The 11,977-nt window shown below is 38.2% G+C and overlaps 3 protein-coding genes across 6 annotated transcripts; 2 read left to right on the top strand and 1 right to left on the bottom strand.

Annotated features, from left to right (window-relative positions):
* Positions 1 to 1,301: 1,301 nt before the first annotated feature.
* LOC137731695 (uncharacterized) lies at positions 1,302 to 4,567 on the top strand. Its single transcript, XM_068470880.2, has 7 exons — positions 1,302 to 1,705; positions 1,915 to 2,086; positions 2,304 to 2,353; positions 2,635 to 2,935; positions 3,261 to 3,449; positions 3,542 to 3,724; positions 3,907 to 4,567. Exons 1-7 carry the CDS (start codon positions 1,515 to 1,517, stop codon positions 4,150 to 4,152), a joined length of 1,332 nt encoding a protein of 443 aa, XP_068326981.1. The 5' UTR covers positions 1,302 to 1,514; the 3' UTR covers positions 4,153 to 4,567.
* Positions 4,568 to 5,047: 480 nt separating this feature from the next.
* Positions 5,048 to 7,386, top strand: LOC137731154 (peptidyl-prolyl cis-trans isomerase FKBP19, chloroplastic). 3 transcript variants are annotated; one of them, XR_011068241.2, is made up of 9 exons: positions 5,048 to 5,363; positions 5,445 to 5,561; positions 5,988 to 6,073; positions 6,189 to 6,239; positions 6,389 to 6,469; positions 6,559 to 6,603; positions 6,687 to 6,742; positions 6,842 to 6,925; positions 7,006 to 7,386. XR_011068241.2 is itself a non-coding variant. In XM_068470261.2 (9 exons), the coding sequence occupies exons 1-9, from the start codon at positions 5,186 to 5,188 to the stop codon at positions 7,099 to 7,101; spliced, it is 786 nt and encodes a 261-aa protein (XP_068326362.1). In that variant the 5' UTR covers positions 5,048 to 5,185; the 3' UTR covers positions 7,102 to 7,386. The 3 variants fall into 3 exon arrangements, 2 of the variants coding, with proteins under 2 accessions (XP_068326362.1, XP_068326363.1); XM_068470261.2 differs by having other exon boundaries at positions 6,850 to 6,925; XM_068470262.2 differs by having other exon boundaries at positions 5,048 to 5,354; positions 6,850 to 6,925.
* A 119-nt stretch (positions 7,387 to 7,505) lies between these two features.
* Positions 7,506 to 10,707, bottom strand: LOC137731153 (sterol 14-demethylase). 2 transcript variants are annotated; one of them, XM_068470260.2, is made up of 3 exons: positions 10,538 to 10,707; positions 9,682 to 10,174; positions 7,506 to 8,659 (listed from the first exon to the last, which is right to left on the bottom strand). In XM_068470260.2, the coding sequence occupies exons 2-3, from the start codon at positions 10,150 to 10,152 to the stop codon at positions 7,661 to 7,663; spliced, it is 1,470 nt and encodes a 489-aa protein (XP_068326361.1). In that variant the 5' UTR covers positions 10,153 to 10,174; positions 10,538 to 10,707; the 3' UTR covers positions 7,506 to 7,660. The 2 variants fall into 2 exon arrangements, with proteins under 2 accessions (XP_068326361.1, XP_088544017.1); XM_088687891.1 differs by lacking the exon at positions 10,538 to 10,707 and having other exon boundaries at positions 9,682 to 10,284.
* Positions 10,708 to 11,977: the final 1,270 nt, after the last annotated feature.

The raw sequence follows: 11,977 nt of genomic DNA on the forward strand, positions 1-11,977 counted from the left end.
CACAGTTTGATTGTGACCCATTATAATTAGGGGTCGAAATTTTTTTTTAATATAAAATATATTGGGAACAATTTTGACATTTTAAAATTTTTATTTTACACTTCTCACAAGTGAATTTTTTTTCTTCAAATTATAGGAAGTTTTGATTGCAAAATGAGATTATTTTACTGCCAATGACAATTTCCAAATGGCGGAATCAGCATGGGGCCATTGGATGCCCTTGACCCCAACAACTTCAAAACCCTATGTATATTTGTTTGTGTATTGTATTTTTGACCTTTATAAACGGTTAAGGAAAACTAAATTACAACCTCATCTTCCTATTTCTTCTATTTGCTTATGTCATTTATATCTCTCTCTTCTCCCTTCTTGCGTGCGCTCTATTGTATGCATTATGTGCTCGATGAAATACATTAGTTGACAAACCTTAGCAATCTTCAACATTACTCTGCAGTATCCTACATCCACCCTCGACAAAACTTTACATAATAGTAGTTGTCGACATATGTTGGCAGGACTTGACAGGTGCTTACTAAGTGCTCGATTAAATGATCTAATAAAGTTTTTTCGGTTAATATTATGATCCCATTATTTAAAAATCTAGATTCCACCAATGTAATCATTAACTATTATAGTGCAGATTGAGTGTGCCTCAGCCAATTGTGGTTTTCCTTGTCAAACATTGAATGAATATGTCAAATATTGTGGTCCAAAATTTTGGAGAGTCCTCATTTGAATTTATAAAATCACAATCAAAAAGCTAACATTTGAACCAACCACGTTTTACTCCGATAATATTTATACAGAAAATTTCTAATTCAAATGGTTACAATTTTTCTTTTAAACTCAAAATTTTGTGCTCAAATCTTTCCCTACCAATTGTGACCAAACACAAACGTAATTCACCTTTCAAGGTTTTGCTTGTTCGAAAATCGTGTGTTGTTTCTCACATTTCAGGTGGCATTTTTAGTAAATTGAATTTAGACTACAAATGTTAATATTTATATGATCCAAAATTAAATGTGTTCCAAACTTCGTGACTTATTTTCTTTTCTAATATTCTCACTCAGCATTCTTCAACAGCATCAATATATTTTAAAATTGACAAAAAATGACGTCTTGATTGAGTAAGCGTTGGCACCTGCAGAGTGAAAGCCACGCAGCAGCTAGCTAACAAGGAGAAATTTTTTATTATAATGAGAATATGACTGATACATCACATATTTTTAGATAAGAAATTTTATTTTTTAAATTATTAATTTTTTAATGTATATATTCAATTATTTGAACAGTAACACATCACTAGCAACTGTTGCCATCGTCGCGATTGAGACCTTGTCTTCAACCTGCCGTTTCGAGTCTACAGAAAATCACCGAAAAATATTTAACCCCAAAAACTTACAAAAATATAAACAATTTCATCGTCGGTGTCGTAAATAAATATAAAGGGCCCTTTCCTCAGTAATCAATCAGTCTCCGCGTCTTCACCAACTCCCATTCTCTGTGATCCAGCAATGGCGGCTTCCATTTCCAAGCTCTCCAATCCCACCCCTGCTTCCTCCTTGTCCTCAACCTTCAGCTCCAGAACGCCGCAGCCCAAGTGTTTGATCCGCCTCCTCGCCACCCCCGCCGCCACCTTCAACTCCAAACTCTCCTCCTCCAAGCTCTCCGTGCGAAGCAAGCCCTCTCTCCGGGGCTCTCTGGTGTAAGTCTCCCCTTGTTCCGATTGCATATTGTCTAGGTTTAATTTTTTTATGAGAAGCTGGATTTGAGCTTTGTTTCATTTGCTTTATTTTGTATTTTTTGTGTTGAAAGTTGAAAGTTGTGATCTTTACTCTTCTGGGTTGCTGATTGATTGTGAAATTTGAATCGAAAAGTTTGTTTATTTATTTTTTGGCCTTCTTTTATTGGTAGTGTGAGGTGTTCTCAGAGTGATGGAAATGGAAGTCAGGTGAAGAGAACGTATCTGCATGATCTGTACGAGAAGGAAGGGCAGAGTCCCTGGTATGATAACCTTTGCCGGCCCGTGACGGATCTGCTTCCACTTATCGCAAGCGGGGTTCGAGGTGTAACCAGTAACCCAGCGGTGATTACTCGTTTCTTTTTTGTTTTTTGAACTTTACTTAATTTGTTGACATGCATGGATGATGCTTTTATTGGTTTAAGATCAAATGAGAAATGGGGTTGGAAGTGAAACTGTCAAAATGTTAGCCGAGTATTATTTCTTTAAGCATGTCTTTTTGCAGTTTTCGTGTGTTATCCGCAATCCAATATAACTATCTCTATATAATGTATGCTTGCAGATTTTCCAGAAAGCAATCTCAACTTCAAATGCTTACAATGATCAATTCAGGTATTTTCAATGCTTTTCTTCGTTGGAAGGGGTTGTAATTGGGGTATTTTTAAGTGGAATGGCGTGTACAATCTATTGGACTTTATAGATTTATCAGTTGTGCTAGTAGAGGATCGTACCGCATTAGAAATAATATATAGAATGTTTGCAGATGGAACTCTGTTGAGTTTCTGGTTATAAGCTCTTGGCGTCTGGGATGGGAAAGTTGAAAATTTGTATTCGGCATATCCCCTGATATACCTTGTTCATATGTTAATAACTTAAGCTAATGGAATTTGCAGGGAACTTATACATTCAGGAAAAGACATTGAAAGTGCATACTGGGAACTGGTGGTGAAGGACATTCAAGATGCTTGCAAACTTTTTGAGTCAATCTATGATCAAACTGATGCTGGTGATGGTTATGTTTCTGTTGAAGTTTCTCCCAGACTTGCTGATGACACTCAAGGGACTGTCGATGCTGCAAAATGGCTACATAAAGTAGTTGCTCGTCCTAATGTCTACATAAAAATTCCTGCAACTGCTCCTTGCGTTCCTTCAATTAAGGAAGTTATAGCAAATGGCATAAGTGTCAATGTGACTGTAAGTTCAGTTCTACTATAATAATTTTTTCCTCTTGGGGCGAAATTCTTTGAATCTTTGCTTCACCAAGAATAGATGGCCGACAAAGTCGTACAGAAGTGTGTCTAAATAGAACATAAGTTATTTTGATAGTGTAAATGAAATCTACATGATGTGCTATAGTTGTCATAAGTTCTTGTGAGCAAAGTGATCGTTGTTCTTATAGGGCCTTTTTAATGAGAGGAAGTTTTCAGGGGAAGGTGGCATCATCTCTCATTCGACTGAATTATTTAGTCCCTTATTGTAAAAGTGTTAACTCATACTTTCTCTTAATGTGTACACACAGCTTATATTCTCACTCAGTAGATATGAGGCAGTGATGGATGCTTACTTGGATGGCCTTGAGGCTTCTGGACTGAGTGACCTTTCCAGAGTCACAAGTGTTGCTTCCTTCTTTGTCAGTAGGGTGGACACCCTCATTGACAAGATGCTTGAAAAGATTGGAACTCCAGAGGCCCTCGACCTTCGAGGAAAGGTAAATCAAAATCAGAAGTTCAACTCATTTTTCAATCATGAACAAAAGCCTTGAAGGTGAGATTTGCTAACTTGATGAGTTAACTTTTTCAGGCTGCAGTAGCTCAAGCTGCTTTGGCATACCAACTCTACCAGAAGAAATTCTCTGGCCCTAGATGGGAGGCTTTGGTGAAAAAAGGTGCTAAGAAGCAGAGGCTGCTTTGGGCTTCAACTAGCGTCAAGAATCCTGCCTACCCCGATACTTTATATGTTGCTCCTCTCATAGGCCCTGATACGGTGAGCCATCCTATAGTCTAACCTGATCTCTGGTGCTTGATGATTGTTATTATTATTATGGTTTTTATTTCTGTGATGATATATTACTTGCTTAAATATACTTCAGAATTGAAACTTTACTCTGTCAATGTTGATTTGTTGATTATATTGCTTAATATTTGATGCCGACTTTCCTTTTGCAGGTTTCAACCATGCCAGACCAAGCTCTCCAAGCATTTGTCGACCACGGCACAGTTTCAAGGACAATTGATTCAAATGTATCCGAGGCTGAAGGCATTTACAGTGCACTGGAGAAGTTAGGCATCGACTGGAGCTACGTTGGGAACCAACTCGAAATTGAGGGAGTGGATTCTTTCAAGAAGAGTTTCGACAGCCTGCTAGACACCCTGCAAGAGAAGGCCAACTCTCTTAATTTGGTTAGTCCGTAAGATGCAAGATGTGGGTGAGAACTACTTGTGTGAGTTGAATAAAGCTGGTGGGGGTTGTCGTCCTGTGAGTTTGGCATTGTTTTCTTTTTCCTTCCCCCACCCTATGAAAGTGAAGCTAGTAGACCTTCCGAAATGTACGTTTCATTTGGATTTGAGAATTATGGGCCATCAAGTAGATGATGCTCGGTGTTAGTCTCTGCAAGATTTTCCATTTCTGCTCGCAAATCGAACCGTGAAGCTTAAAATTCTTGAATCCGACTGCCGAATTTTATGTTACCTTCAAACTAATGGAGAGACTCAAGTATGTAGTGTATGGACTTCCTTGTTGAATTATGTACCGAGGGAAGAACGAAAATACACAAATAATTAGAAAAATATTATGTTATCGAATTATCAATCTGAATTGTTGTTGAAATATGTTATTCGTGACTGTTACCTTGATTGACAATATTATTCGGTTAACGGAAAGAAAACTGAACTTGGTACAAGCGGCGAACACTTTGATCTGACGGTCTGGTCTAAATCAGCAAAAAAATAAAAAACTAAAACTTGGTAAATGTTTATTTTTGTTACACGTCCAAAAAAAATTAGATAGAGCTAGTTAATTCAAGCAATAAGTTAGTCATAATAATTTAATATCGAACTTGTTATTTATAACATTACATAAAAGAAAAGAACATATATATCTATATATGTATATTATAGGGTTGTCATATTCACACATTTTTTTACTTTTCACACATCCTTCTAATTTTCAGCCGTCAGATCGTATGAAATGAAGAAGATCAACGAACAGAAATTAACAAGGGTGTGTAAGAAGTAAAAAGGGACGTGTGAATAACACATCCCATATTATATTATATATATATATATATTATTTAATTTAAAGGAGAAAAGAAAATAGAAGAATAGAGGGGTTGAGCCAGACAAGTTGAGGCCGTTATCTTGCCGCGAAACGCATTCCCTGGTTCCCCAGTCACCACGTCACAGTCCCACCCTTTTCTCTTCCTAGTCAAGTAGCACCACACCTACAATGTCTTCAATCTCAGCCGTCCGGTCTCCACCGCGGCCTCCGTCCTCACCCGTCGGAAAATCTTCAACCCCGATACGTCGTTTCGTGCTAACCTTCCCTCCTATGCGCCAGAGACGCCGCGGACCCCAATCTCTTCTTCTTCCTGAAGCGGAGAAGTTTTCTGATTCAGGTGCAGGCGGTTAGTACATCAACCATGGGATATCTAATTTTAATTAGTAAATTGGTCAAATTTTGAATGAATTTTGAATCTTTGATCAAGGTGGAAGCATTCTTATCGAGCGAAGAAGTGTTGTGTTTTCATCGATTGGCATGGTGGCTGCAGCTTTCTGTAATGTTTCGAAGGACGTAATTGCCCTCGCGTCTCAGTTTACTGACAGTGAGTCATTTCCTATTTCCATTGCCCGAAATGTTAGCGATTTTGACACTCTCCTGTTTAAGCCTCTGCAATCCTCCTATGAGTGCCAAAACATAACATCGTAAATTATTCAGTTTGGAGTGCGGATGGCTAAAAATACGGGGAGTGTCGAAATCGCCGTCCTTGAATAACCATGCTCATAAGTCATAGTCATATACATTTGTATGATTTGTGTACTAGGCAAAATCTTGAGTGCAACGAGTGTATATCCTGTTGTTCGTACCTCTCTCCTCACATGACATATCATGAAATGAGATAGACATGCACAAATGTGTCACTTGAGGAGAGAGAGTGGCATAAGACATATCATGTGACGAGAGAGATATGTACTTTTGCTTTTTCTCACATTGTTTGTTGCATTTGTGAATGTTTTGAAACTACTTTCAGTGCCAGCACTTAGGGGGAAGGACTATGGCAAGTCGAAAATGAGTTATCCGGACTATACGGAAACTGAATCAGGTCTTCAGTACAAGGTTAACTACTACTGGAACATACAAAAGTTTAGCCTCTTTGTTTTTATTGAGTTTCAAGCTCTCCGAAGTTTGCTTTAGTTATTTCGTTGAATGATTTATCTAAGAAGAAATGCAGGACTTGCGAGTAGGAGATGGCCCCAAACCAAAGGTGGGAGAGACCGTTGTGGTAAGCCACTCATTCTCCGACTGCAAACTTTCAAGCTTTCACATGTTGCTAGGGTTTCTGTTTAGGATTAAACCAATTTTGTGCAATGAATTTGTCTCTGTTGTAGACAAACGTTTGAGCATATTTCTGGTTGATTGGATGGATTTCAGGTTGATTGGGATGGATACACCATAGGATATTATGGACGTATCTTTGAAGCTCGAAATAAAACAAAGGGCGGTTCATTTGAGGTATGGAATACTTCTCATTGGTTAACTTGGTATCGCATAAGCTTAACTAACCGACTAACAGATTCCGTTCCATGGTTTCTCAAATGCAGGGTGATGACAAGGCCTTTTTCAAATTCAGGGTAGGATCTCAAGAGGTGAGAAATTCGTGACCCAATCGAATGAAACAATCTTGAATGCTCTGATCTGTGGCCTCTAATGATGACGTGGTTATCTTCAGGTAATACCAGCTTTTGAGGAAGCCATTACAGGCATGGCTCTTGGAGGCATTAGAAGGTGCTGCATATTCTTTTCCGTAGATCGTTGTATTTACTTAAGGAACTTTCAAGCAGTTACATTGAATGTTATTTGCAAATTTCACAATGGAGCTCACAGTGATGCAGGATCATAGTGCCCCCGGAATTGGGATATCCAGACAATGACTACAACAAGAGTGGCCCAAGGCCGACAACATTTTCGGTAAATCTTATGTCTTTCTGCCGTTTCATGTAATCCAGTTCGGCTTTGTTCTTACAAGGTGCAATGTTCATGCGTTACAGGGCCAACGAGCTTTGGATTTCGTGCTGAGGAACCAAGGGCTGATAGACAAAACTCTTCTGTTCGATATTGAGCTCATCAAGATCATACCAAACTGATCTCCTTTCAAATTCAACGTTTCTCACAGGAAATCGATTGGCTGTTAAAACAAATACGGCTTATTTATCGTAGAGTTTCTTACTCCGGATGCCAGAAATATCGATTAGCTGAGAAAGTCGACAGATTACCCTAAATACCATCAAATTTGAAGTAGAAACTTTATTTCTGCGAAGTCGAAGAGTTCACAATTATTTGATAAGCTTTTTGTAAAATTAACTTTTCATGCAGTATATCTGTATAGTGAAGGATTACATTGTATAATTTAAGCTGGATTTGTGCATTAATTTCTTGTATACATGTAACCCTATTTTTTTGGCTGAGGAGAACTTCGAACAAGTACGGCTAGCCGGAGAGTTGGAAGTAAATCCAAAGTTCTGTTGAGAGCTACAATGTGCATCATAAATTAATGGCACTAAACAAGATCGATAATCTGATAAAAGTGCAAATCATCAACAGTTAATTGCAAAACGAGGAAGAAAATCAACACATACAAGGACCGAAAACATCCTAAGAGAACAAATAATTTAAACCCGCAGATCACCCAAAAAGTCATTGCCATTATTCAACTGAAAGCTCCCGACGCTTGTACCGCACCATCACCTTTCCTTTCACACCCACAACCATGGCATTCCAATCCGTCTTGGGAAATGGTGATACCAGCTCCAGTTCAAAATTTCTCAGCAGGTGGCTCCATATAGCCTTTATCTGTAGGTATGCAAAAGGCTCACCAAGGCATCCATGCCTGCCACCTCCAAACGAGATGTATGAGAATGCCCCTGCTGACTTGTCTTCTTCTCTCCCAGCAGCAAATCTATCAGGATCGTAGCTGTCTGGCTCCTTGTAAATATGAGGAAGCCGGTTGGCAAAAGATGGTGACGCGGCTACTATGTGCCCCTTCGGGATATCATACTCCTTCCCCTCGTTGGTTTTTACGCTGAAATCACTATGCGAGCTTCGCAGCAGAATGATCAGTGGAGGGTGCAATCTGAGAGCTTCTTTGATGCAACGATACAGGACATCCATCTCTGCCAGTATATCATGATCAATCTTCTTTCCATGCTTTTTCATTATGTTTTTCTGCTCCTCTGACACAGCAGATAAGAACTGCTTGTGACGGAGGAGATAGGCCCCAGTCCAAGTGGAAGTGATAGAGCTAGTGTGTTGCCCAGCAAAGAGAGCAGCAATGAGCAAGCCAGTGACCTCAGATTCAGTTGTTGGTCGGCCATTTTTGTACTTTGAGTCAATGAAGCATTGCAACATGTCATTCTCAGACTGTGCAGCACGCTTACGGGAATTTATGATCTTTGCAAAGATATCTGAAAGCTTCTTTCGGGCCTGGTCACGGCGACGGTGAGCTGGGATGGGAAGGTATGGGAAGATGACACTGATAGGAAGCATGCCATTGTCAAGGTCATGGAACAATGCGGAAACATCATCAAAGAGCTTATCACGAACTTCACGACCCAAGAGGCATCTGCTGGCGGTCAATATGATCAGATGCTCCAGCTCATATTTTAAGTCCACCTCGCCACTGTCTCCCCACTTGGAAAAGTAATCCTGCACAGTACAGTTGGAAGACAAGAATCAACATCATGGACAAGAAACAATGAAAAATTTAAACAGCACAAGCATTTGTGTATTTAGATTGAGTAACACTATAGAAGGAAATGATGAAAGCTTTAGTCGTCCCTTGCATCTAATTGATGTTTTGGGGTGTTCTATTTCCTTTCAGATTCAGAGAAACCTGACAGGAAAAACTAACCATGCCCTTTGCGATACATATTTTGTATAAGAAGTTAATGAAAATAACTATGCCAATACTGAGGGGTACTCGCAACATGAATCACAGCATGATTGAAGAACCAACCAGAACATAGTCCATCTTTACTCACCGGAAAGTTCCCCAAAACACAGACACACATAGTTTTCCATTTTCCTTGAAGATTTAAGCACTGTTAAGTCACTTCATGGTTCATACTAATTCCCTTTAATTATTTCTATTTTTCAGGGAAGGGTCTATAATGCGTACATTTTCCTCTCACATAAGAAACAATCATATATTTGACATGTGGTCTGCACAATCTGAATCTGATTAAATTCAGAAAAGAGAGTAAAATATCCTAATGAGCACGCAATGCTAGTTGCCCACACTTGAAAATGACTACCCCACGAAAATATAAAATGAGACTCAGAGAAATCTTCCCAGGTGAATCAAGCTCATGGGAGACTCGTAAAGCACTACCGTCCTTTCAGTTAAAAACAAATTCAGGTTAGCTGCTACGGTTTTATCTTTCTAATCAAATTTAACATTAAGGAAAGAGAAAAACATCTGGTTTGAAGACTCTCATTCCAATCATTGTTCCTTACAAAATTTGCAAGTCCCAGGATACTATTTGGGTGAGCGGAAGAGAATTGTGCCGTAGATCATATTTCATATTGCTTATTTTTTAAGAATATAAAGTATCTTCTCTTACAAACATAAATAAATTACTAAACGAGTTGAAGGCTGAAGCAACCAGATAAACAACAAAACCAGCAAAATTTCAAATGAAACAATGATATTCAACCGAAACACTTACCTCTGCTTCTGTTACCATCTGATCCACATATCCCTTAAGCTTATTTACCCTGAGAGCCTCCGTGAAGAACCTAAACTGCTCCTGTCTCACCGTGTAATCCACATCGAACACAACTCCAGGGCCAAAAGTGGGCACATTGAACTGGTATACCTCCTGCTGGCTAAGATCAGCCTCCGATGCCTTGAAGAAGTGGGCAGAAACCTCAGGACCAATCAAGAAAGTGATCTTCTTGTTAAGCAGATTCAATGTGAACACACTCCCGAGCTTCGGGTACTCTTCACGAAGCATGATAATGGGGCCTTTCAAGAACCTGAGCAGTCCTCCCAACACAGGCCACGTATTCACCACCGGAGGAAGACGCTTCCCAGATCGAGACATTATAAGCGCTGAGATCAGCTTGGCCACCACCAGAGTGGCCAAAATCATCAGCCCCACACTGAAAAGCTTGTTATCCATATCCATTGTCACCATAATTTGGTCCACTTACAGGGACCTAACAGCAAAGTTTACACAGAAACGCAGAAAATTAGCAGCTTTTAAATTAACACTACCACTCACCACCAGTTCTAACGAAAACCCAACAGAAATTTCACAACTTTTAACAGTAAATTTCGAGTAGATCTAACTTTGAGCACAAAAAAAAAAATGAATTTATACAAGTTCTCCGTCCGGTTGCGGGAAAATTGAATCAGAGCTTCGATTTTCGCGGCAACCAAACAATCAAGGAGTGAAAAGGAAACGAGAATCTGGTTAAAAATGCATCAGATTAATGAAAAATTGAAGCAGAAAGACAACGCATGAGAGAAGGTAAAGACGAAGGATTTGGTACAAGAAAGAGGGAATTAGGGATTCGTACCCGATTGCAGAATGGGAGGCAGAAAAGATAGGAGGAGAAGGACAGTGAAGACGCGAAACTCTAGTCGAGCAGTGTGAGAGTAAGGCGAGGCACACTCGTGAGTATATATAGCTCTGGATAGTCCGCTTCCACTACAAATATTTCAAATATTATTTTACTATTTTTTGGTGGAAAAAAAATATTAGTATTATTATTATTTTAATAGAGAGAAAACTACTCTCTAAATTGACAAGGATTTTCATTATTTTTTTTAAGAAAACTAACTAAAAGTATAAAAAATAAAAAATAAAAAATAAAAAAATTAGTTTAATAAAAAATGACAAATAAGTATTTAGTGAATAGTATTAGAAAAAAGTAAAAATATGATTTTTCGTTAAAAGTGAACAATATCGGGAGTATTTCGTTAAAACTCTTTTTTTTTTTCAAATAAATTATATTATCTACACTAAGTTTGAGAAAGTGACCTAAGTTTCATAATAAACTAGTAATGATGTGATTTAAATTTATTTTTTACAAATATTAAATTTATAACCTCTCACTTATCAATAAAAAAAATACAATAAAACCGTAATATTAAGTGGTTTAGGAGTTTTTTTAGCATCTCAGGTTCAAACTTTTATTCTCCGCCTTATCAAAATCAGGCAAGGAAAAATTGTTTACAAGTGTAAAGCTGCGCTCGTTGGATCTGGAAAACAGTGGGTATATGACAAAGGTGGTTTGTCGTACACGTGTGTGGTTTTAATTGGTTATGGGAGATTTATATCAATTTAGCACGTGGCTGCTGCCTAGTTGGGATTACAAAAAGGTAAACGACAAAAACATATGTAGCAACTGCCAACTGGAGCTTTGAATCATTGATACACGGGCCCGGAGAGCGAATGGCGGGAGGAATCATCATGTCATTGTCAGGACAAGTTATCCATGGGTGAAGGAAATGGAGGCAGATTATCTGCTTTTCTACGGATGCCCTTTCCATTTCTTTCTATTTTATGCGATCACGGTTAAATCATATTTATATTTTATATTAATTTTTTTATAAAGATAATAAGATAAAAAGTAATATAAATATAAAATGTTGACGTAGTTTTATCGTGATCACACAAATAGAAGGGGATGAAAAGGATATCCAAACAGAAGGAGAGACAATCTGCCTCCGAAGGAAATTCCTTCCCCACTACATTTTGGGGCAAATAGCGATAATAATAACTACAACAAACGAAAAGTTCTTAAAAAATTTTGTTCTAATCAAAATGATAAAATAAAGATGTAAGTAAATAGTATCACGAAAAATGATTTTTTAGGCAAAAAAAATCCTTAACTTTAAAATTAAATAGTACTAGAAGTGTTCCATTAAGACTCTCATAACAATATGGATACGAATAGCCCATAACTTCAATCATAAAAACTGAACTCTGCACATGCAGGTAAAGTCAGTTGATC

Source organism: Pyrus communis, chromosome 16 (assembly GCF_041283825.1).
Source record: "Pyrus communis isolate YQ-2024b chromosome 16, ASM4128382v1, whole genome shotgun sequence".
NCBI classification, from domain to species: domain Eukaryota; kingdom Viridiplantae; phylum Streptophyta; class Magnoliopsida; order Rosales; family Rosaceae; genus Pyrus; species Pyrus communis.

Excerpts from the sequence above, each read along its gene's own strand:
- LOC137731153 (XM_068470260.2), bottom strand. The coding sequence starts at position 10,152 with ATGGTGACAATGGATATGGATAACAAGCTTTTCAGTGTGGGGCTGATG. Across the intron at positions 8,660-9,681 it reads AGATGGTAACAGAAGCAGAG|GATTACTTTTCCAAGTGGGG; the intron begins GTAAGTGTTTCG and ends TGTACTGTGCAG.
- LOC137731154 (XM_068470261.2), top strand. The coding sequence starts at position 5,186 with ATGTCTTCAATCTCAGCCGTCCGGTCTCCACCGCGGCCTCCGTCCTCA. Across the intron at positions 5,562-5,987 it reads CGCGTCTCAGTTTACTGACA|TGCCAGCACTTAGGGGGAAG; the intron begins GTGAGTCATTTC and ends AACTACTTTCAG. Across the intron at positions 6,604-6,686 it reads TCAGGGTAGGATCTCAAGAG|GTAATACCAGCTTTTGAGGA; the intron begins GTGAGAAATTCG and ends GGTTATCTTCAG.
- LOC137731695 (XM_068470880.2), top strand. The coding sequence starts at position 1,515 with ATGGCGGCTTCCATTTCCAAGCTCTCCAATCCCACCCCTGCTTCCTCC. Across the intron at positions 2,087-2,303 it reads GTGTAACCAGTAACCCAGCG|ATTTTCCAGAAAGCAATCTC; the intron begins GTGATTACTCGT and ends GTATGCTTGCAG. Across the intron at positions 2,354-2,634 it reads GCTTACAATGATCAATTCAG|GGAACTTATACATTCAGGAA; the intron begins GTATTTTCAATG and ends TGGAATTTGCAG.